The sequence below is a fragment of the Chaetodon trifascialis genome, chromosome 5 (assembly GCF_039877785.1).
Source record: "Chaetodon trifascialis isolate fChaTrf1 chromosome 5, fChaTrf1.hap1, whole genome shotgun sequence".
Lineage (NCBI taxonomy): Eukaryota > Metazoa > Chordata > Actinopteri > Chaetodontiformes > Chaetodontidae > Chaetodon > Chaetodon trifascialis.
The window spans coordinates 28,871,602-28,896,364 of NC_092060.1; the positions used below are offsets into that span (position 1 = coordinate 28,871,602).

At 44.6% G+C, this 24,763-nt stretch overlaps 2 protein-coding genes across 4 annotated transcripts in view; one reads left to right on the forward strand and one right to left on the reverse strand.

Moving 5' to 3' along the window:
* Window positions 1-1,503: 1,503 nt before the first annotated feature.
* g3bp1 (GTPase activating protein (SH3 domain) binding protein 1) lies at window positions 1,504-11,115 on the forward strand. The gene is made up of 12 exons (XM_070963320.1): window positions 1,504-1,611; window positions 4,705-4,821; window positions 4,955-5,036; window positions 5,645-5,818; window positions 5,931-6,021; window positions 6,659-6,752; window positions 7,350-7,596; window positions 7,791-7,895; window positions 8,517-8,634; window positions 9,269-9,394; window positions 9,515-9,624; window positions 9,919-11,115. The coding sequence occupies exons 2-12, from the start codon at window positions 4,727-4,729 to the stop codon at window positions 10,168-10,170; spliced, it is 1,494 nt and encodes a 497-aa protein (XP_070819421.1). The 5' UTR covers window positions 1,504-1,611; window positions 4,705-4,726; the 3' UTR covers window positions 10,171-11,115.
* A 10,508-nt stretch (window positions 11,116-21,623) lies between these two features.
* Window positions 21,624-24,763, reverse strand: part of glra1 (glycine receptor, alpha 1) — a 97,340-nt gene continuing 94,200 nt past the window's right edge. For all 3 annotated transcript variants that reach the window (XM_070961929.1, XM_070961932.1, XM_070961930.1), the window contains one exon: window positions 21,624-22,991. In XM_070961929.1, coding sequence (XP_070818030.1) covers window positions 22,707-22,991 — 285 coding nt within the window. In that variant the 3' untranslated portion in view covers window positions 21,624-22,706. The remainder of the gene's footprint in view (window positions 22,992-24,763) is intronic.

The window sequence follows — 24,763 nt, forward strand, 5'->3', positions numbered from 1 at the left end:
GCCTGTGCTGTAAACAGTCTTTACAGCGTACCTACCGTACGGCTGTGGCTTTCAGTCACTGTGTTACACCAAGCTGCTCGTGGTCCCCGGGGAGACTGGAGAGGGAGATCTGAGCGCCCTGTTACCATCCCCACCCGCTCATCCAGACTCCAGTGTCAAGAATGTGAAACAACAGCCGAGCCTCGTCCACAAAGCCCAAGTCCCTCCTCTCAGCCACAGCAGGAAAAAACGCTCCAAGCTTCACTTTCTGTCCTCACGCAGATGCCGAGAGACAGACGAAAGGCAGCTTTTTACAACATGAGCTCTGCTTCTGCTCTTTCATCTCCTCTCTGCTGGGAGATGTCGCTGCACACACTTTAAAAATTCATCTCAGGTTTCTCTGAATCACACATAAAGAAATGCTCGTCCTGCTTGTTGCACCTCTCCTGGTTGACAGTGGCAATAAATAAACATGCATCAAAATCAATAATAAATAAAGTTTCTGGCAGGTATTTTTTCTCTTCAACACGACCTTCTGCTGTAGACCCATCCCTGCTGCAGAGGGCGACATGTTGACAGCTTTAATCTTTAAAGTCAGATCGTCTGACAGAGCCAGAGGTGGTGCTGGTATTTTCCACGTTCACTGATTCTTAGTTCATTTTTTTATTTCTTGGCCTTTTCACTGACACAATAAATTGAATTTTGACAATATTTATCTTCTGCTCTGTTGTTAAAAGGCACAGACAGCAGCTCCTTCACTGTGTATCAGATGGTTGAAGGTAATTCAGTTCATTTCTTTGGAAAAATGCATCATTAGATAACTGGATAAACCAGTGTTTCAGAGTAAGCACTGTTTGAATTAAGAAAAACAGCCTGCTGCTCTCCTCCTGTTTTATTTTAATGAGAGTGAAACTTTACTCTCGACCTTCTGGTTTGACAAAATGATCAATGTTCACTCACCAGCCTCCAGGCGTGTAACCACACCGGGGCCAAAACTGAGTCATTTCAATGAGAGCTGAGCAAACTCCATCAGCTAATGAAGCCTGTGAGTTACAGTCGTAGTTTATTTAATATTTTTAGATTTGACATGACATTTATGTCTCTGACACAAAACTCAGTGTGGTCCGTAGCTCAGACTTCTCTTTAATCCATTAAACCAGTTAAACTGGTTGAACAATCTACACAATTTGATGAGTCATCCGCGCTAATTTAGTTTCAACACCGAATAAAGTTTTGTCGCCCCCAAGTGGGAAAGAAGCTCCGGTGCACCGCTCGCGGCGAGCTAAATAAAAAACCGGTAGACGCCAGTTGAAAAAACCATCACACCCTCAACCATTACTGTAACGTGATTGGGCCCATTGAGAAACCAGGTAGCGACATAGCCCTTCTGGATTGGTTGTAATTTAGGGGGCTTGCATTAGCGCCCAACAATTGGTGAAAGATCAGCAATGTTTCCATTTGATTGGCTAGATGACGCTTAAGGGGCGGGACGTCAGGTTCGGTTGCGGAGCTGAAACCGGTAACCGAGCATTCCAGCACGTTGTGAAGCCGCTAGTGTTTCTGGCTGCCGCCGAGGTGATTCAAAGAAATCACTTGTTTCTAAATCAACGTTTTTTGATAATTGACCCACTGGTGAGTTGTTCTATTACACAGTTTGTAACCAATGTTCGTTAAAAAGTCGATATTTGTTCATGCACTGTAAATTAACTGGGTCGCTTTTCGGGCTTCGTCTACGTCCTGGTGAGGAGATGGTGGCTGTTAGCCACCGTCGGTGTTAGCACTGCAGTTACGTCGAATTGCTCTAAATTCGGGAATACCCGTAGTGTTAATGTTTATTAATTTACCAACAGGAGACGAAGTGATCGTTATTTTGTTGAAATGCCGGGTTATAACCACCGTTAACTGGTTGCATTTGGACTCCATGAGATATTCACCGCCCATGTGTAGCCCACTACTAGCTTTCATTCAGTCGTGACTACCTCCCTCCCTTCCTGTCTTACTTAACCGCCTTGCTCTTCAGTTTTCCCGACAAATTTCCATGTCCGCTTTAATTTTATCTCCTCGTTGTCACTTAGCTAGCCGGCTAACGTAGCTCGACGGGAATGGAAAGTGCGGCTGTGGACCGGCCGGGACACGTGTTGGGGCTGCTCCTGAGACCTAACATTAGCTATAGCCCGTATCTGCCCTAGTTTGGGGGCCGTGTGCTCGTCCAGCTGTCGCGGTTTAGCTCTATAGTAGGCCAGCCAGCTTGCCATTTGAAGCCCAAGTTATATCTGGAAACCTCCGGTGGATTTGCCCGAAAGTCCCACCGAGGCGCGGAGCCGCCATCACTGGAGATGCGTGTGTGTAGGCCGGTCGATACTGTGAATGGCACCGTCACTGCGGGCACGGCGTGGCCTTTGTCTGCATGCCATGCTTGCACTTTTGCACTAACTAGCCGCTTTCTGATGGCTGCTGAAGTGTAGTATGCCCTTATACGTGCTAATTCCTCAAATACATTTGGATCCGCTCAAGCTAAAGCCGCCTGATGTTAGCGGGTAACATTAGCCGTGTCCCAGTATGGCCTTCAGGCCGATGGGTGCTTCATGTTACCATGATTGGCTTAGTCTGATTGATCAGTTAATGTTTGCTGGTTGTGTGCTGGTTACTAAGTGTATGTCAGGACAACAGATGGCTGTAGGTTGTGTTGCAGACAGTCCATTAATTAAAGAAATAACTTGGCTCTCTGGTTGCTGAATAACCATAACGGTGTATTTGCATGTTTTAGCTTCCTCTTCTCCAGTGATGTCTACTGTTTGACTGTATTCTTTGTGTCACAGGGTTTAGAAGGCAAGGCTGGGATGTGTTATATTTATATATTGTATGTTTTTGTTGTACTGTCAGCAAGTCCCACAGAAAGACTAAAACCCTGCTAATTTTCTGTGTGTGACACAAACCTCAGTTGTTGTCCAAAAGCATTATTTGGCCACACTGAACACATCCGCTGTAGTTCATTATGCTTCATTCTGACATCCACCATCCTTCTGCCATCAAACGCACCATTTACTCCAGTTTCAATAAGGTTTGCAGGAAATTACAGCACCAAGCTGTTGCAAGAAAAGAAACTGAGCTCTTTGTATAGGAGCTGCATATTTCTGTCCTGTTTTTCGAGATTTGCGTCTGCTGTAGGACCCAGTAGGCTCAGGGGTGAGTGTCTCAGACATGCTGGGACAAAATGAGACATACTGCTGGTTTTGGTCTCTCATTGGATCATTGATGGGCATGAAAACAGGGACTATCACAGCCCTGTCCTTAAACTGCTTTCCCCACCTTCCAGGCAGGCCCCAGTGTTAATTCATGCAAGTTTAGCATAAAAATCAACTAGAGGAGACTTGAAACTTGATTAAATGGGTGATCCATCAAGCCTGACAAGCATGGAGGGACTGTGTGCATGCAGTCATACAGGTGACTGCTTGCATTTAATGGCAACGTACGCGCTGGGTTGAAGTTACTGAACAAAAATGTACAGGAAATGTAGAAGAACAAAAATGTACAGGAAATGTAGAAGAAGGCGCGCAAGGCTGTGTCTGAAATGAGATTACCTTAATCTGAAACACTCGTGTACATTATACCATACCACACTGTATTGAAATGGATACTAATATCTGACTGGAAAGGAACATATTAAGAAATATCTGATGGTTACGATGCATTCAAAGTCACTCCTCTCAGTAAGTGACTTGATCAGCTGGAGTCGATGGGTTAAGCGAAATAAAGTCGTGTTCTGTGTACTTCAGTAGATGTTTGAAGACCAAATAGTGCTGCAGCTACAAATATTGAACGTGAAATGCTTTTTGATTGGGGGGGCAGAAAACTGCACCTACATCCAGGGTCTATTGAACCTGTCGTCACTGATCTGTAGATGGGTTCGTGTCCTCGTCAGTCAAAAGATTGTGCGTTGGTTCATTAGTGATAAAGGAAAAGGCAGCAGAGGAATCAGGGCTGTTGAAGTGGCATTTGAGTGCAGTGACTCTGCAATTTCAGATTTGTATCCACGCGGTATGAAAACAAACGGCTAATGTCTGTTTGTTTTTCATGCCCTGGGCAGCCTGTTTTCATGTCGGTGCACCCAGATGGGACAGTAAACGCCCGTCAGAATCAGTCAGTCTGCAGATCAAACACGCTCCGTGCCGCCGGCGTATCAGCGCTGTCCAGAAAAACAAACTGAAAATGAGCCCACAGCGTGATGACAGTCTGATCGAAGCTGATGTGAAATCAGAGGTCGTGTTTACCTGACCGGATTTACACGTGAAACGCTCTGGTCTGACTGCTCTCCAGTCGCACGATGCATCAGCACACGATTGAACACTGTCAGAAGTGTTACGGCTTCTGTGAAATGCAAAGTATTGAAGATTTTACTGTCAGGGGAGTGTTAAAACTATCAGTTCAGTAATTGATTATTTGACCAATCAGTGCAGTTATTTCACACTCCTCTTTATCTCCAGACATTTCCATAATCAATAGAGGACAGGGAGTAATTTCGTGTCACATCTTGCAATAAAACGGGAGATGGACGAGGTTTGATAATCAATACTTGATCATTGGAACTCGTCATAAATCACATCTGGTTTTCTTTCCCAATAATTCGGACAGCCAAGTTTAGTGTCGTCGAGCGTCCCCGTAATGCTTTGGTGTGTCAGCGAGCAATCACTTAATCTAACCTCTCCTTCCTCCTCCTCCTCGCAGAGATTTCCAGTTGACCAAAGAAATGGTGATGGAGAAGCCAAGTGCCCAGCTGGTCGGGCGAGAGTTTGTCCGACAGTATTACACACTCCTGAACCAGGCCCCCGACTACCTGCACAGGTACGACCACCCCCTGTTTTTCTGTCGTGATTAGCTTTGCTATATTTCTGCTGAGTGCAGGAAAACGCTGTCTGGTGGATTTAAGTCTGTATTCTCTCATAATATTAACGAACCTTTCTGTGTTTCGGCTCAGGTTTTATGGAAAGAACTCCTCCTACGTACATGGCGGCCTGGACAGCAACGGCAAACCAGTAGAGGCTGTTTATGGACAATCTGTAAGTAGGCTTCCTCCAGCAGATAACAGCTCTTAAAAAGGTTATTTCCATAGAGCGCCACTGCACTTAACTCCCACGTACCAGCGCTGAGTGGGAAAGAAAGCTACAGGGCTGAGAGCAAAGTTATGGCTGTTTGTCTCTTGCTGTGAGGAGGTTTTAAGAAGCTGATGAAGAATTTCTGGGACAGCTGAGCACTTTCTGCTGCAGTGTTTCTGTGGATGTTGTATTCTGCTCTTAAGTGGTGATTTTATGCAAATGTGCTTTTGCATGTTTGAAGCAGTTTCACTAAAACCTGGAGAGTTCACTCAGTCTGTCTGCCTCGCTCAGGTGCAACACCTGAATACAGAAGTTGCCTCCTCCTCTCAGAAATGCTGAGGAGAAACAATGAAGTGATGCAGCTGCAGCACCTAAAGACGAGGATGCAAAGATTTATGCACGATTTCTCAAAATATAGCAGTAAAAGTATTCGCAGTAAAAGCTTTCAGTACAAAATATCAAACATGCACGATTGTAAGAAACAAACAGAACAGAAACATTTAAAAGAGACAAAGACATTTTCTGAACTCTTCCGTTGAACGTCTGAGTGACAGCTTCATTTCCTCTTTCAGGAGATCCACAAGAGGGTGATGGCTCTGAGTTTCCGTGACTGCCACACCAAGATCAGGCACGTGGACGCCCACGCCACCCTGAACGAGGGCGTGGTGGTGCAGGTGATGGGCGAGCTGTCCAACAACATGCAGCCCATGAGGAAGTTCATGCAGACCTTTGTGCTGGCGCCGGAGGTTTGTGCTTCAGTCAGACTCAGATCTGAGACGTGTGAAGGCTCATGTTTGCTGTTCTTGCAGTAACAGTTGAGTTGCTGTGTGTGAAGTGTTCGATTTGCTTTTCCTTCAGGGCACCGTTGCAAACAAATTCTACGTCCACAACGACGTGTTTCGTTACCAAGACGAGGTGTTCGGCGACTCTGATTCTGAGCCTCCAGAAGGTGAGAAAACTCTGACCGTGTTTGTCTCACCTCTTGTTTTTCTCCTGGCTGCCTTTCATCTTCACCACAGATGCGTTTCTGATCTCCATTTTATTTGGCCTACAGTAAATTAAGTTACGGACGTGAGTTTCTCATTATTCTTCAGAAGTTGCACAACTTGAATCGGCGCTGAAGGTTAATGATTCACGCGCTTTGATCGTCGTTCTTTGAACTGCTGTGCCTTTTATTTATGACAGCTGAGGCTGCTGAACAAGTTTAAGATCATTAAAATGTCTGATGTCTGCAAATGTGAGATTGAAGATTTGAAAAACAAGAAATTAAACTGGAGAAAACAAGTTCCAGTATTGAACTAGTGGACGCTGATGCGATTCTGTCGTCCTCTGCAGATAAAATGAAACGGCTCAGTCACTGTCGCTCTGTTACATCCACATCAGCACCACGCAGGCAGGCTGGGCAGGTGTTTTTCTTTAAGAAACCTGAAATGAAAATGAACGCCGATGATGACAAACAGAATGCGGCTGCAGCCGTCGATCAGGAATCAAAGAATCGAACGGATGATCACAGTAGATAACTGAATAAATGCCTGGGGTTCAGAGCAGCAGGAGGGATGTGATGTTTGTTCTGTTTGTGTTTTCAGAGTCTGAGGATGAGGTGGAGGAGATCGAGGAGAGGGTCCCCTCCCCGGACGTCGCTGCAGAGGAGTCTGCTCCTTTCTACGACCCAGTCGCCTGGTGAGGATCTTAAGCTTACGCTTCCCAGACCTTTAAGTGCCTTTAAGGGCTCTGTGTAACACTCACATCGTCCAGGCTCTGATGTAGGACTCTTTAAACTTGTCAAATTTGCTGTGTGTAGTCACTGTTTGGTCCTCGTGTGAGCAAACGTTGGGCAAAACAGAACACAGATCTAATGGCCTCTGACAGTGGAGAGACTCCAGCCTGTGAGATGTGTCGGTTTTAAGGTCTAAAGTGTGAATTATCTGCTGTTCATGCTGGTTTTTGGTTTCCCAGTAGTGACTTCAAGATTGTTTGTTGTCTTAAATGGTTAAAAACTTCTGACACATCTGAATGCCTCAAGGAATATTCTGCAAAGCATAAGCAGTTTGAGAGCATTGCACGGGGCTTTGAGGGTTTTCATGTTGTAAATATTAAAAACATTTTCTCTCTTACATTTCATTGGCTCTCATAGTCAGTCCTTCTCTTAGATACGTTTTAATGTGACAGTAATACGAAGAAACACAAATGACATCAACAGAATGTGCATTCACAGCTCGTGAATGCGTCCATTGTTCGACAACAACATGTTTGTGTGTAACCGTCTCGCCCCTTCAGTTCAGAGCCGGCGGTTCCTGGCGACGAGGAGGAGGCGGCGGCAGCGAGCCCAGAACCAGAGCCGGAGGTCGAGAAGGAGGCTGAGGCCGCTGTCGTGGAGCTGAAGCCGGAGACGATGCTGGAGACACAGACCGACTCGCACACGGCCGACGACCAGACAGAGAAAAGCCCCGTCGCTGCCCCGCCCACCGCAGAACCCGCTGCTGTGCCCGCAGAGCCCGCCCCCGCCGCTCCAGAAGAAAACAGGGTAAGCCTGAGTGTTCGCTCCCTTGTGCAAAGATAATAACACGAGGAACAGATTTTACAGAGTGAGAACTAACAGACATTAATGTGTTCATCATGAGGCAGGACGAGTTTTTCATTCGCTGAAACGAGGCTCAGATGAGTCCTCGTTCATTGTCCTTCAGGCCTAAACTTGTCCTGTGTTTGGTCTTCCCTCAGCCGTTCTCCTGGGCCTCAGTCACCAGTAAGAACCTCCCTCCCAGCGGGGCTGTCCCAGTCTCAGGAATCCCCCCCCACGTCGTCAAAGTCGCCCCCACAGCGCCGGTAGGTTTGCTGACTGATTGGTTTAGATCGCTGTTTTAAAACCCTGAAAGGTCTGACTTCATGTGCTCATCCTGACCTTGTGTCGGCAGTGTGTAAAATAATATTTTGAGATTTATTTTAGGAAACAGAGCAGTTCTTCAAATGGGAAATTTACACCTTCAGAAATATATTCAGTGCACTTCTGCTGTCACACGAGACAAAGCTTCGTAGTTTTTAATCCGTTTAATTGATTATATTTAACGACCTCGTTTCAGAACTTTAACAGAGTAACTTCTCAAAGTAAACTCGTAGCTTTGTCTTGTTTTCATTTCCGTGCGGTCTCATTTGGGGACGAGCGTCTCTGCTGTCCTGTGTGAAGATGAAAGCCTTTGGGGGTGTTGAGGAGAGCCGAGTCATCTTAGCAGCCGCTGAAATGTGTCCTCAGTCCACACTGTTTGCTTTGGACACTCGATTTGTTTCCTGAGCACAGATGAAGCAGCAGGACACAAACGCCTCCTGCCGGCTGGACTTTTACGACGACGACGATGATGATGATTATCAAAGCTGTGAAGTCATAAATCCCAACAGCAGAGAAGCTGCTCGCTCCGTCTTCTCTGACCAGAGTGTCGTTGACTGTTTCAGGCCAGAGTGGAGGTGAAGCCCGAGTCCCAGACCACAACACAGAGACCACAGAGAGACCAGAGACCGAGGGAACAGAGGCCTGGAGGTCCTCCGCCAGCACACAGAGGACCCAGACCAGGTACGCACGCACGCACGCACGCACGCACGCACGCACGCACGCACGCACGCACGCACGCACGCACACACGCACACACGGCCTGCAGAGAGATGTAACTGGCAGGTGTTCTGACAGGTGACCGAGCATTAGGCCGCCAGTGTAAAGCAAACATGATCACATCTGATGTGTGCTGTTGAACGCGGCACCGTGAGTAAAGCGGGGGTGTATAACTCACCGAGACTGCAGGCGTGTTCAACACTAAAACTTCTATCTGTGCAGAAGTGCAGCACAGTGCATGTATGGTATGCGTGGCCCAGTCCATCGTTGACCAGATGCAGTCAAACATGTCCACTCTGAGACGAATCACTCAGACACTGTTCTGCTCTTTGGAGGTTACTCCCAGCTTTACTGTGAAGCTCAGCTGTGTTTTAAAAACGTACACACACTAAAACACTTGTACTTAAATGTTGAGCATCAACAGTTCAGGGTTGCTGCTGAACCCCTGAAAGACGTCCTCCATGTCTTATTTTTTAATAAACACAGAATAACACGACCTGTACGTGTTCAGTGTTGTGACTGACTGTTCACACGCCTGCACCAGCTGTTCCTCTGCATGTGTTCTCACAGCGTTTGTCCCCGTGTTGAATTGTTTCAGTTCGGGAGGGGGAGCAGGGGGAGTCGGAGGGTCGCAGGGTGGTCAGGTACCCCGACGCCCAGCAGCTCTTCGTGGGCAACGTCCCCCACGACGTGGACAAGACGGAGCTGAAGGAGTTCTTTGAACGTAAGTCGGATCAGACAACGCTGCTGCAGCAGTGCAAAGATGTGATGATCGAAAAGTGCTGTCCAACCCACAATTACTGGTTTATGCTGATGATCCCCCCCCCCCCCCCCCCGTCCACAGAGTATGGTACAGTCCTGGAGCTGCGGATCAACAGTGGAGGGAAGCTTCCAAACTTTGGTTTTGTGGTGTTTGACGACTCTGAGCCCGTACAGAAGATCCTCAGCAACAGGGTAACGCAGCTCTCCGCTTTCTGTTGTTTCTCGTTTCTCTTGGATGCTGCTCATGTTTATTTGCGCTGAACCCAGTTTGCATGTTTGACACCCCCTGAGGTTCGAGCTGTTAGTAATTATTGTTCTCACTCTCTTCCTCTGTTGGTATTTTAATGGATTTACATATTGACTCCACTCAGTTGAAGCCTGAAGGCGCTGAGTTTTAACTCCACCATCGGGTCCGTTCGGGCTTTGATAGAAAAAGGAAACTTTATGAAGTCGTAATAAGTTTTAATTCTTCTCTCGTCCCCTCAGCCCATTAAGTTCAGAGGCGACGTCCGTCTGAACGTGGAGGAGAAGAAGACCCGGTCGGCCAGAGAGGGCGACAGGCGGGACATGAGGCCCCGCGGTCCAGGAGGTCCCGGCGGCCCCAGAGAGCGAATAGGAGGCGGCGGCGGCGGACCCCGAGGCCCCCCAGCCCGCGGAGGCATGGCACAGAAACCGAGCTTCGGCTCCGGGCGCGGCGCCGGCCCCAGCGAGGGCCGCTACTCCGCCCAGCGCCAGTGAAGCAGCGGGGCCCCAAACCTGAGTTAGATTACTGTTTGGATTCAGCTTCTGAGTGATTACGGTTCGACTGCAGCAGAAAACAATTGGACAAACCCAACATTTAACAAAAAGCCCTTCTTTACGTTGCACCTAGGAGACAGAAATTAGCAGGAGCGCTTCAGTCAAAGCTCGGGGCTTTGCGCTTCAGGCCCTGATCGCTGACTCGCCTCCTCCTCGTTCTTTCTCCTACATGTGAGAGTATTCGAGTATTCGGAAGGGATTTCTGCTAGTAATCGATGCAGGTTTGGTCAGAGATTTCACGTCAAGTCACGCCAGCTCCTGCTGATTTCGACAGCCAGTCTCGACATCTGGCGGCCTCCTCTTCCTCCCCCACACGTGGTTCTTCTTCTTTCTCACCTGCTGCTTTTTGTTTCCCCCTGAGGAATCCAGAACGTCACCCCCCCCTCCTCCATCTCCTCCTCTTCATCGCCTCTTCCACCAACACGTATTATCTGGACTTTCTTTGTCATTTTTTTTGTTTCGTTTTTCATGCTGAACTTGAATTTATTAAGAAACAAATCGAAACACGCAAACACATGAAAAAAGGGTAAATACTACTTGAATTGGGGATTAAAAACCCAGAGGTTAGTTTTTCGCGTTCTCTCTCCCTGTTTCTTAAAGGAACGTGTACTTTACTGCTTGGGCAATCCTGTGTATTGCTGCCACCGTTGTATCTAGCGATGGATCTGTCTTATCTTTTTATTCTATCAGGTCAAGAGCTGAACTGTAGTGGTTTTATTTGAGTAATGTTGGCTTGTAATATGTGGATTCACGGACGCGTCTGAATGGAGCATGTATCAAATCCTGTTAGGCTTCTTCTACCGATGCACTTCATTTGTCATCATGTTGAAAATGAACTCACCTGCCGATGAGAGAACTAAATTAAAAGTGATTTACTGTTTTAAACCTTTTGTCTGTTTGATCTGTCGTAGTTTTGCTCATTTTAGACTCGACATGAACCTCAGCCGACCCGCCAACACCCAAACAGCCAATCTTCTACTTTATGAGAAGTAATGTTGATTTCTCCTCAGTAAACTGCAGCGTCCGCTGGTTCAGGTGAGATTTTTTTACATGAGGTTGTGAGATGAGGGAATAAAATTCATAAAGATAAATGACCTGAAACACCTTTTTATAACACAGAAGTTTTGATCAGGACACGTCCTTTCACTCCCATGTAAAACAAATTTCAAGGACTGCCTTTTTTCACATGTGTAATATTAATAAATGCGGCATATTTTGTCTCAAAATGATGCAGAAAAACTAGTCCATGCACTTGTAACTTCCAGGCTGGATTATTTAACTTTCTTACTATCAGGCCGCCTGAATTCATGCTGAATATTCTCCAGTTGCTCCAGAACGCTGCAGCACGTGTTCTGACAAAAAAAGAGATCACATTTATCTGATATTATCCGCTCTGCACTGGCTCCCTGTAAAGTTTAGAAATTAAAATTCTCCTCCTTACTTACAAAGCCATAAATGGCCAGGCACCTTCTTATCTTAACACTGCATTCCCAGAATGCATTTCTACTTATGGTTCCTAAAGTCTCCAAAAGCAGAACAGGAGTCAGAGCATTTAGCTATCAAGCTCCTCTCCTGTGGAACCATCTTCCAGTCTTTGTCCGGGAGGCAGACACTGTCTCTACATTTATTTGGCGCTATACAAATAAAATTGAATTTTGACAAGGTCACTGGTATTTATTGCAGTTTGTTGCTGTCGGATGCTGTTGTATTTTTTTTTTTTTTTGTCATGCTTACGACTTCAGGCAGTTTGAAGCAGTTCGACTTGTAGCAGGAAAATCACAGGTGTGTGACGATGGCGGCGTTCTGAGGCCTTTTCACAGGAGGCGGCTCGACGTGTCGCAGCAGGAAAGGACAGGTGGAGCGGTGAATCAGTGACGTGTTGGCAGGTTCAATCTACAGCAGTGCATCATATTCAATGAGATCATCATATGTTTGCAGCATGGCCGTTCTGTGAGAACCACGCATCTCCAAAAAGTGTGACGGGCTCAGAAAAACAGGCCGTTTTCAGCTTTGTGACGATGCATTTTCAGCTGATCCAAGAGGGAGTTTATTCAGCTGAAGATGTGAAGGAGCTCTTCATCCTTCATTCACAATCAGCTAATCTGGAGATACATGGTTTCCATCCTGAAGGTTTCCTCCTCCGTAATGTGTTTTCATTTTTCCTTGTCACCTGATCCCAGACCTGCTGCTTTTGCTACCCTTCATTCTGTACAAACCGTCCCTCCAGGTGATCACATGACACTCCAGGTGCCCCCACAGAGGATCCAAACCGTCGCCTTCACACACTCCTCTGATGGAGATTCAGCAGCTGAGTGCTGAGCAGCTGCGGGGGTCGCCGTCCTCTAACTGATGCTGTCCTTTGACCTCTCTGTGGAAGCAGCCGAGAGAACAGAGCGATTCCTCCCCGGAGGATCGATACAGTCCCAGAAAGGAGACCAGTGGCTTCCATAAATCTCCAGTTTTAATATGACGTTTCTGCAGCGGCTGCAAGATGACAGGATGCAATCAGGAGGAGGGCCGATGCATTTTTCTCCAAGCCGGGAAATTTTCTGTCATGTGAAAATGGGAAATATAAAGTCTGCAAAGAGCCTCCGAATGTCCATTTTAACACTCGACTTCATTTTGTCCTGGAAGAGAAATTTCTCTCGAAGCAGCAGCTTTTTTACATATTCAATCAGTGTTTCCATCAAAATGTGGTTTATTGCTAACCCTGCTAATGTTGGCTTGCTGCTGCTTTGCTGAATCTTTTGTAATTGATGGATCTTGTTGGATAAAGACGCCTCAGGTCAGATCTCTTCTTTACGTGTCGCCACGTCTCTCCACAGCTGCCTCCTTCATGGAAAATGGCCCACAAAGCTCTCAGCAGGTGATACAGGTGATACACACATGAACCTGAATAATTTTGCACTGCGAGCTGAATAATGATTTGAGCTCAGGCCTGTTTGTAAAGCAGCCACGTCTCAGCATGTAGGAGCCACTGAAATCTGGATTTTCCAGACTTAACAGCGCTTAAGGGCATGTTTAGGTGGTACCTCTTCATGGGATAGCTGCACCATGACGGCCTGCGAAAGCACATGAGCGCTGCCATGGACGGCGGATAATGTTTAACCAGGTCAGCTCAGAGTTTAGAGAGCAGGTGGAGGCGCTCTCACCTGTGGCTTCATGGAGTTTAAAACTGATCATCTCACCTGGTCTGATCTTCAGAGGCTGTTTCAGCTGAAACTCACTGGATTTTTAATGTTACGATGATTCGTGTGAGAGATAAAATGAGTTGTTTACTCTGCTTTTATTACAGTCTTTATGCACACACCATCTCCTGGTTTCAGCTGGTGTAGTATAATTTCTGAAAGGCTATACTATTATTTATTTATTATTTACTCGACCATCAGAGACCAAAGGTAACCACCACGGAACAAGATTTTTAATGAGCGTGATAAATAATTAATCTTAAGGCCGCGCGAGAAACACAGTCATTGCGTTGAATTACCACAACCACTAATATTTGTTGTGCTTTATTGCATTTGCTCTCCATTATGACAAGACAAGATTAACGTCTGAGTAAACAAAGAATGGCCGCCTCTTGAAGACGCTCACACAGGCGTCTGATTACATTCACCGAAGTCCATGAACCAATAAGAATCATACAGGTGTAACTTCCTCAACCGTACAGGTGCTAACAAAGTTAGCAAAGTCCTCAGAAGGGGCCCTGGCTAAATGAGAGAAACTACAGAAGACTGCGAGTCTGCAGCAACGCCAGCAGCTCCGTGAGGCTGAGCACTGGGCTGCTTTGAGCTAAATGCTAATGTCAACATGCTAACATGCTGCTGCTAAACAGGTTTAATGTTTATCATGTTCACCATCTTGTTTAGCATGCTAATATATTCTGCTTAGCGCAGTAGAGCTGAGGCTGATGGGAATGTCGATTCGCATGTCTGTTTGGTCCTAAAGCAAAGTGCATCTGTGGGTGAAGCAGTCTGAGCTTTCACAGCGTGAGCGGCCCAGGTGAATTCAGGTGTGTGTACTTGTACTCGATAGTGAGGACCGCAACGCAGCGAGGACATTTTTGGAAAGTGAGGACACTTTGGTTGGTCCTCACAACTTCAAAGGGAGGAGGTTAAGACTTGGTTTTAAGGGTTAGGTTAGGATTAGGTTAAGGTGAGGGGCTGGAGAATGCATTAAGTCAACGAGGGTCTTCACAAGGATGTGAGTAGAGGTGTGTGTGTGTGTGTGTGTGTGTGTGTGTGTGTGTGTGTGTGTGTGTGTGTGCTTGGGGCCTTGCTGCCAGATGAACATGCTGGACGCCATGTTGGTCTACGAATACTAATACTGTGTCTGTTCACAGCAGGAGGGCGGCGCTCACACTGAATACTGATACTCACAAGAACATACAGTATGTGTGTACATACAAGCTAGCCATTAACGAGTCCACTGAGTGCCATGTGTCCTTGAGCCAGGCACTGAACCTCCCCAGCTGTCTGCTCATAGGCCCTAAGAGCATCATCTGCATGTTAAATATAATCTCTTTAAATATTCCTTCAACTTGCATTATTTTCAAAGACGGCTGGTTCATTGTTTTGTTATTCATCTGCTCTGTTTCTTTAAGTGCAAATCAAACAGTGTTTGACATTATTGTTATCAGACAGCGTGTTTGTACAGAACTTCACTTAACACACACCAGCACCTTCAGCAAGCCCCAGGCTCCGTCCTCACACACTTTCCAGTTCATCCTGAGTTCAAGTGAAGCCAGCGGAGTAGAGGAAATCAAAATCCTGAGAGGAGGCGTGTGAGAAGCTGAGCACACACACACACACACACACACACACACACACACACACACACACACACACACACACACACACACACACACACACACACACACACACACACACACACACACACACACACACACACACACACACACACCTAATTAAATGCTCCATTCCCCAGCCGCTAACCTGACCACAGCTACATGTCTAACCCAAACCTTTAACCGAAGTGAGGACTGGACAAATGTCCTCACTCCTCAGGTTGAAGACAGACTGTCCTCACCTGCACTGCTGCACCTGTGTGTGCATTGTATTGATTTGTTCTGAGTCTGATATGCCTTTAAAACAAATGTTGAACCTCATTGTGAGCAGACATTTGTCTCCAGCCACAAAGACACACTGCATCCTCATGAGGACAATGCATTGATCAAATGGCTTTATATTTGTTATAATTATTCAGTGTCACTTTATTTCTGTGTTGCTTCTCACAAACTGTGGAATTTGACTTTTAATGTCAAATGTCTTTTCACTTTCTGACCACAGCCTCGTCAAATCTGAGGACTTTTGTCTGTTTTTGTTCTTGTTTTCTCATTTTTTCTTTGTATTTTTGGCCCATCTTGCTGCATGGCTGAGGATATAAGATGATAAAAAAATAGGAAAGTTTGGTAAAACAAGAAAAGAGAGGACAACACTTTTCAGGAGCAGGTTGGAGATCTGTGCAGGAAGGAGTGACATTTAGAAATGAGCTGAAAGTTGAACGGTCTCAGCAGTCTTAAAGACTTCTGACACACAGGTGATTCCCATCAGGTTGTTATCCACACCTGCAGTCGATCAGGAACTGCAGCACATTGAACAAACACGGGATAAAGCCTGCATGTGCGGTGATTAAAACTGTTTTTAATAGTCCAACGTGCATTTTTTGTTGTCTCATTTTATTTCTTAAGTCAAGAAACGAAAAAGTTTGAAAAACCGTCCTTTGCTGAGTAAGATGTTGTATTTACACGCATTTATTTAGATAAATTAAATATCAAAGATCCCCAAAAATATTTCAGTACAAGGTAAAATCTGGACCAACAATTAGCAATAAAATGCATTAAAAGACAGAACAAAACAATCATGGTTACACTGATATTGTGCTCCATGTTTTTCCGTTCAAATTGAATTATTGATCGCGCGATAATGTGATTCATCTTCTTACATACATATATAGCAGGCTGGTACTTTTTAAACAGGCTTCTTTCTGTGGTGGAAGTACTCTTATTTGACATGCTGAACAGCAAATTAAAATTCCCCATGATTTTAGATAAAGATTACATTCTCAAACACGTTCAGCGGTTCAGGGTTGATTTTAATTTGGGCATGAAAATAAACTTTTCAGAACAATGAAGAAACAGCTTGATTTTCAACACGTCCTCTAACCCAGAGGACAGAACGACAGCTAAACGTTCATCGACACGTGCTAACGTTGTGAAACGGTCGCAGCCTTGTTGGGTTTAAGTACCAAAACTGCTTCGTTAGTTTTGAAAAAAAAAGATCTTTGTTTGGATGAATATAAGTACGTTGGCTACGTTATGTATGTTAAGTTACTTTACGTACATTAAGTTTTACTTACATACTCTGCTGCTCTTTACACTCACCTGACTTGATTCTTTGTTCTCGTCATAATTACCGGCCACTAGAGGTCGCCACAGTACAAAAAACCTAAAACCTCGTGATGAGCTGCCTTCACGGAGGCCCCATGTGGCCGCATTTTCTGGATATTTACTTACTCTGCTGAAGCCTTCAAAACAGCAGCTTTTGTCGTGTTGTGTGTTACACCGTGTGAGTGTAAGTGCAGGAGTAATGTGCTCCCTTTTCTGCATATTTGTCAGAGAAAAATATCAAAAGCATTTCCAGAGGATGAAAAAATGAAGACGGCACAGCTGTTGTGATAGACATCTTTTCACCGAAGGGGCACCAGACAATAAATACACCCTACAGAGGATTTATTTGCAATTTTTAATACTTTTTCTTTAATGATTACACAGATCCTTGAGTCGAGTAACAGAAAGCAGAAGATCCAACTCCAACAACCTTGACAATGTTCAAAAACAGGTAAAGAGATTTTTGTTCAGAAAACCTTTAATCGTTAATAGAATTAGTAGTATGACATATTTCAATAAATATTTAGATATATACAGATACAGCAGAAACGGTACATTCTTTTTTTCTCTTCAAATTGCTTCACATTTTTTGTACAAGCCAAAATATCTGCCATTGTATTTATATTCATGCAAAATATTGTTTCTCAGATTAATGAAAAATAAAAAGGATTTACTGAACTTTTCATGTTTTTTTTTTCGTCCTGCTTTGATGTGCACTCTCGGATTATAAGCATCGTAATGAGCACTGTAATTTCTGCAAATCAAATAGGTGCACTTTGTGCCAATACACAATAGAAGCAAGTAAAGCAAAATTAAGGCCATTCCAACTTGTGCAAAGGAAATAAATAAATAAATGTAATAATCATAATCATAATCATAATAATGTTTCCTTTAGTTCACAGCAGTTCAGGAGTCAGTGTATTTTTCCTTGTCCCCTCGGGGCATCAGATTGTACAATACATACAATAAAATACAAGAGAATCAAACGAAACCCCCAAAACCAATAGAATCATTAATCATCGACAAATCAAACCATGCTACTTTAAAATCCCGTTCAGAACCTAAGGATTTATAAACTTCCAAAAACACATCCTTCATAGTTCAGTCCGTATGCATCACATCGCACCGTAATGCAATAGAAACCCAGTATCTATCTCATGTTATGAACCCCTCCCTCCCCCAACCCATACAGTATAACAATGATTAATACAATGATGTGAGGCCTATGACAAAGCTCTAAAATGACTATGATACACACAACACCCACGCCTGAGGAAGGGGTATGAATCATGTAAAATGGTAGCTGGATGATGCTTATAGGTCCTCGTTTTTTAGTTGCATATTCAACCCCCATTTGGCACGAGAGGATATGTTCGTACGCTCAAGAAAATGAACGACTGCTGTTGGCAAAGAGGCTGATGGACAGAGGTGACGTATCCCAGATGCAGCGTCTATGGCACATTAGGAAAAATGAATAATCTGAATTAGACCGAGCCTGCTGACGAGCTCTGAGTCAGGTTTAGGCCATGATCAGAGAGGACGCATGGGGGGGTCATTAATGCAGCTCTGAGGGGACTCGAGACGGTGCTGCTTTCTATTTGCAATTCTAAAGCCAACAAAATCTATTTTCATTTCTTATTCAGCAATAATAATGTTATTGCCGACCTCTAAAGCTGCCTCTTGGTTTGAAACTTTCCTGGGTCTGTATGGAGCTAAGCTAAATAAAAGACTAGGACTAAGCTAAACAGCATGTTTGCTTCTTTTTAAACTGACTGCTCCTCTCATGTTCCTGCAAACATCTGCGTATGTAAGCGTAAAAGTCAATGTAATTTTAACATTAGCTTTGAGCTGCTCTTCTGAAAACCTGAGGGCTTTATCATTGGTGTCATGAAGACAGGGTGTAACTGGGCCCAAGCTAAAGCCAGCGTTTTGATTGGCTGAGTACCGTGCCTGTTCCGCCTACGTTTGGCTACATTGTTTCTACGTACGTAAGCGAAAGAGCTGATGCTAGTTGCCAATTTCAGCATTAGCTCTGTGCTGCGTTTTGGACAAACTACAGGCTTTACCTGTGATGCCTGCAAGATAAAAAGACCAAAGGAAGTGCGTAACGTGGCACAACAAAGAAATTTACTGGTTCTTATTTGGACTCCTCAAAGCTAAGAAACAACGCCATCTAGAGTTGCTTTTGGGTAAATCAGTGTGCAGCCAACTAATTCCTTTAGCTAGCGAAAACTACTTAATAATTAATGAATGACTAATCACCAGGGTGGTAGAGAAACTTTGGATTTCTAAATTCCCCTTCCAAACACTTGTTGACTTTTACAGAGAGTGGTAGAAAACATCCAGACTGGAAACGTTACAAACTGGCATGGGATGTGCATCGTCCAGCACAGGATGATATCAGTCACATGAGGTGTCTGCACGAAGCCCAAAGGATAATAAAAGACCCCAAATACCCACCCAGCCACAGCCTGTTCACCCTGCTGCCGCCTGACAAGCGATACAGAAGTATCTGCTGCCGACTACAGAGCAGCTCCAGACTCAACATTTATTCATCCATTTATATACTTTTTGTTTTGAGCTACTAACAACTAACATTTCATCGTACAACCCCGTGCTGCAGGATATAAGTAACTGAATCTTGTACTTTTGTACCTGGTACAGTTGCAGAGGGGATAATTATCAAATGAATCGAACACAGGAAGTTATAGATTTCTCTGTGTGCTTGTGAAAAAGAGGTGAGTCCATCCTTCACGCCAGCTGTAAATTTAGCACTAAACATTTAAGCAAATCATGAAAAAAATAAAAATGAAAGCATCCTTGCTGATCATGGCCTTGAAAGGTTTTACATCATTGTATCTGGGAATGACCTACTGAATAAAATGCATAGTTTTTGGGATGAAGCTATGGCACCTCAACTTTAAAGTTAAAACGTGTTGGAATGTGAACAGAAGATGTGCGTGGCATAGCCCTTCGGATCAGACACACATTTTGAAATAACTGAGTTCCAGAAAAGTAGAATTAAATTTATGAAGGGATGAAAGACATGGAAAATATATCCTGTACGCACATGTGGACACACCATAAGAACACAAGATCAGAAATGTCTCAACGTGTCTTTTTTACTTGTAAAACGCGTTTTACAAGTACAAATTGTGTAGGTATAAAGGGGACAGGAGGTAAGGGATAGATAGGTGACAAATAAAAACAACCAGTTTTCTTTAAATATGAAGCAATTCAACAATGTAAAGGGAAAATGCAGAAATGTTTCATACCAAAATATGAATATTATAATAGTATTTGTATATCTGGAATTAATCTGGCAAACCAAATACAGCAACTGGCAGCCACATTAAAAAGACATACTGAATATGAGATCACATCCTGCAACAAATTTGAACACTTGGCCCACAAACAGCAGCAAAAGGCAATGACAACTACATCAAACATGAAAAACAAAAACATATCTTTGGTTTTGCATCAAAGCCAAGTTGGACTGGGGCTTAAACATTTTGACAAGAGGAAACTTTCAGTGAAATATTCTTTTCAACTTCAACTGTTCTGTAAGTGACACTCAGAGATGTTAAAATAAAACACTCCACTGTACTTTTATTGTGAAGTTAAATACTTTTACATTAGCTCATGTGCTCTTCCAGGAAGCACAGTAACACCATGAAACTTTTTCTGCATTATAATTGAAGAAGCATCTGCCTGAAGCGTGAAACATTTTCAGCTTCCCTGTAACAAAACTCTGGACTCTGAATGACATTTAAGTCCACTGAACACTGTCGGGTGAATAATAATATAATAATAGTTGTGTTTGTATTTACATGGAGCTGGGAGGCTGTTAGCCTAGCTTAGCATGAGGCTGGAATCGGGGGAAGCAGCTCATGGAGATCTCTCCAACCAACAGCTCAATAAACAGCCCACTAATTAGCACACTGTATCTCTGCTGTTCGTACTAAGCTAGGCTAATCACCCCCGGCTCCAGCTCTGCACTCACTGAACTTTTCCTTCCAGAGTTGTTGGTGACACTGTGGCAGAAAGTACTACAATAATTCAATTAAAATATGATGAATCTCAAAGTCAGTATGAAACCTCTGTAATTCTGTTTTCTAGAAAACTGGAAAAATCCTCCCTTGTTCGTTTTGCATTAAAACTTCTCTGCATTAAAAGTTTCTGTCGTTTGTGAAATAAAGAAGCACTTTGGGATTTGCTGAGTAAACGATTTAAGATGACGGAGGAAAAACATGAAACAACCATCAACCATCAACCAACAAAGACACGCAAATTTCCGACTGGCTCAGAGGTTCAGCTCAATCTGTTTGTTGATGAGTTCGACTATAAAACATTTTTCCGTCCAGAAATCTGCACGCATCGGGACGAAGCACCTGCACAGGTTACCACTTCAGCGCTGAGGTTTATGATAATGAGATGGAGCAGCTAAAAGGAAGGAAAACTCATAACTGCATATACTGATGACTGCACAGAGAAGCCTGAAACAGAAACAAGTGATCTGATGAATCATCAATCAAATCAACTGAACTGTCAAATGATCAAACCCGTCCAACGTGGCTATGGCAAAAGAAATCCTTTAGTTACACTGTGTGTGCACGACGATGCGGCTTTTCACAAATGAAGTTTGCAGCTACAGTTGGTGCATGTGAATGAGATGGAAATACAGTTAATTAAGGTATAACAGGTGCTATATCTGTATAATTTACTACATATGTCCTCTCAGCTGGGGACAGGGAGGGAGGGGCGTCACATTAAGGCGGGGTCAAAGCAAGGAAGCACTAATAAGATGTAAACATATCTGTGGTTCAGTCCCAACGAACACAACCAGGAAAGCAAACGAGGATCTGCGTTTTACTCAGTCCGGGATCGATTCGCTCTTTCTCCGCTCGATGAAAACAATCGAATATCTCAGGGATTAAAAAACCCAGAAGAAGCCCGTGAGGACACGCCGGTCGGTCGACGTTTCCCTTCCTCTTGACAAAAAGGTCAGAGCTGCAGAGCGCTGCACAGCCACAAGCGACATGTTTACTTGGCACATAAATAAAACAAAAAAAACAACAAATGCAATATGAAAGGAATGGACGACAGGTAGAGGAACACAGATAAATGAGATATTTTGTCTCATAATCTTCAGCACTGCTCGTCCAGTGTTTTTTTTTTTCTTTTTGTCCCGTCACATAATTGACAGCGGCAGCAGCAAACCTCATGTGTCTCACGTGTCTTTGCAGTTCGAGGTTTTCGTGGTGTTGGCGGCGGGGCAGGGAGGAAAAGGGTTGAGGAGTGCTTGCAATACACGTTTGAAGCAAATCTAGATATATAGAATGCGTGATCCTTGCATCGCTTTGTTTAATGGAAGCACCGTTCCGCTTTCTTTGCTTTTTTTGGTGAAAAATCCCTCATTTCCAGATGCCTGCCTTTGGAAATAAAGTTCTTTTTTTCCATTTATGATAGATATATGAGTATATTACACTGCTGTATGCTTCTCGCTCGTCCCCCACCCCGTCCCAACATCGCTTTCATATAGAATTATATATCTGTCTTCACACAAAAAAACCTAAAATCACATACAAGACTCTCTTGTCGGCGTCTTTCTCTCCAGTCCGTCCACTCCCACAGTTTGTTGGGCGTGCCGGCAAAAGTCTGTGTTTACTTTTTCATCTTTTCATTAATATATTGCCACATTCATATATCATGCATTTTACTGCATTGCTATTGCACTGGTCCGGATAATTCAGGTGAAGAGACGCGATGGGGTTGGGATTTTGGGCAAGAGAAGAGAATAAAGGGAAAAGAAAGCAAGAAACTTCTCAAATAATGTCTCGCAGGTGTCAGGTGAGGTTGGGGGGGGCAACTGCCACAAAAAGCAACTTATCCTCGACCAAAAGAGGAAGAGGATGAAGCATGAGGACGAGGAAAGGAGGCGTGGTTGGCGTGAAAAAAGGGGGGCAATGATATCTCCCATTGAAGTCATCGCTGTCTGTTTCCTTCTCTGTTTCGCTGCATTCTCCTCTTCACACTGTTCTCGCCCCCCTCCTCCTCCGCCTCTCGACTACTGCTTGTGGATGTCCTCACTGCGAATGATCTTGTAAATGATCCAGTAGAAAATGTTAAAAATGAGGAAGACGAGCGGGAAGGCCACGCGGGACACCGTGTCGATGCGCTTGGCCCGGCTGATGAACAGCTTCTTCATCTCCTCGATGCTCTTCTCGGGCGCGGCCGAGGCCGGGGCGTTGTTGTTGTTGCCCTTGATGGCCATGCCGTCTTTGGCCTGCAGGCAGGCGGGGCCCATGCCGTAGCCGGGGAAGCTGAAGCGCCCCTCGCCTGTCTCATCCTCCTGCAACACAGGCCAAGACTCAGGCTGTTAGGAACCAGAGAAAGACGTTACTGTTGGCGGTGTGTGTGTGCTTGTGAACGTGTATGTGTGTGTGTGTGTGTGTGTGTGTGTGTGTGTGAATGTAAGTGTGAGGGTGTTGGAGGTAAGTACATGCAGGTGTTGGAGGTGTGTGTGTGTGTGTGTGTGTGTGTGTGTGTGTGTGTGTGTGTATGTGCATCAGAGGTCAGTTCAATTTCAGTTCAGTTAATTACAAAGAGATTCAGACATGGAAAACAAATATTCCAGATGGCATGAAGTGAGGATGAAGAGTGAGGAATGGAGTCATTTCATTATGCATCATCATTACACAGAATCCTGGCTGACCATAAAAATGAGTTTCCTTAAGCTTCACTGTCACTGATTAGTTTGAATCCCTATAAAATAAACAGCACGAGCTGATGACGCCACATAGCATCGCATAGAAAACGTCCTCATAGCCAATTTCAGTCCCCACGCTCGCCTGGAGGAGAAAACCACCTGCATCGGTCTGCGTTAGTTAGACAGAGGGAAACTCCACAGCCTCCTCCTGCCCAATCAGCAGCTAACGTTAAGTATAATCCTACTTTTAGCTGATCTAAAGTTTGCCTGGAGTCAGGTTCAGTCAACATACACTCGCCTGTCTGCTCCTGTGTTCTATTTTCAGTTCATGATGGCCGTTATACTTGATGGTTTGTTGCTTAAAATAGTAAAATGATGACTGACATCGGCTGCATAATATAATCATCTGATTGTGGGGACTGTTTGACTTCTAGAAGCTCAACTGCAACAATCACATACCAGAAGGATCTATAAGATTTAGAGATCCATGACGGATCGTGGATCTCCAAATACAGGAAGTGAATGAAGTCCTTAAAACATATTAACAAGCAAACAGCTGAATGCTGGAGAAAATACATGAAACACATCAGTGATGAACACAATACAATGACAGAAATGTGACAAAGTGGAGAAATAACAGCAGCAGTTTAAATATTTGCGCTCTTCTGTGTTCATTTCTCTCCTCTCAGAAACAAACCCGATCTTCAGGTACATTGTTTGACATTTACAGTGTCACGCCAGCACATAAAGACTGACGTCGTGACATTTACAGCGCTGCTGTTCAAACAGAGAGCCTGTTTTCCAATGGTCAGCTGTGGCTAATTGATTGGTATATGGATGAGTGGCAGTTCATTAGTCCACGAGTAATCAAAGAGCTTTGAGCTGATTGGCTTTCTTCACGTTGGCCATCCTTTCAGCGGAGCTTTAGGATTCAGGGAAGGGATGGAAAAGGGAGGTTACACCTGGACAGGTGACAGGCAGACAACCATTCACCCAACCATTTGCTCTGCTCACAGGCATGAGGAGAACAGGTAAACTCCACACAGAGAGACCCCAAACAGCAGATTCATAAATTATGAGCTGAACATTGATCACACAGCTCGTATCTCCCCTTTGTAAAAGTCATCAATACGAGCTGGAGCTGAACCCCGAGCGTGTTTATCTCACCCGTCAAGGAGAGCGAGGGGGGTGAGCTGGAGTGGTTGAATGGATTGGATTGATTGACACGCGCTGTACTCAAGGTGATGGCGTGTGCGTGGCGTTTTCACCCGGGCACGGTGAGATATTGAAAATCCTATCTGCACTGTCGCCCTGCCTTTTCATTACAGGAGACACAATGACTTCCTTATCTGCTTCAGAGACTCCAACACAAACACTGCGATGGCCTGAGAGACACTGAGTGTGTGCACGGAAAC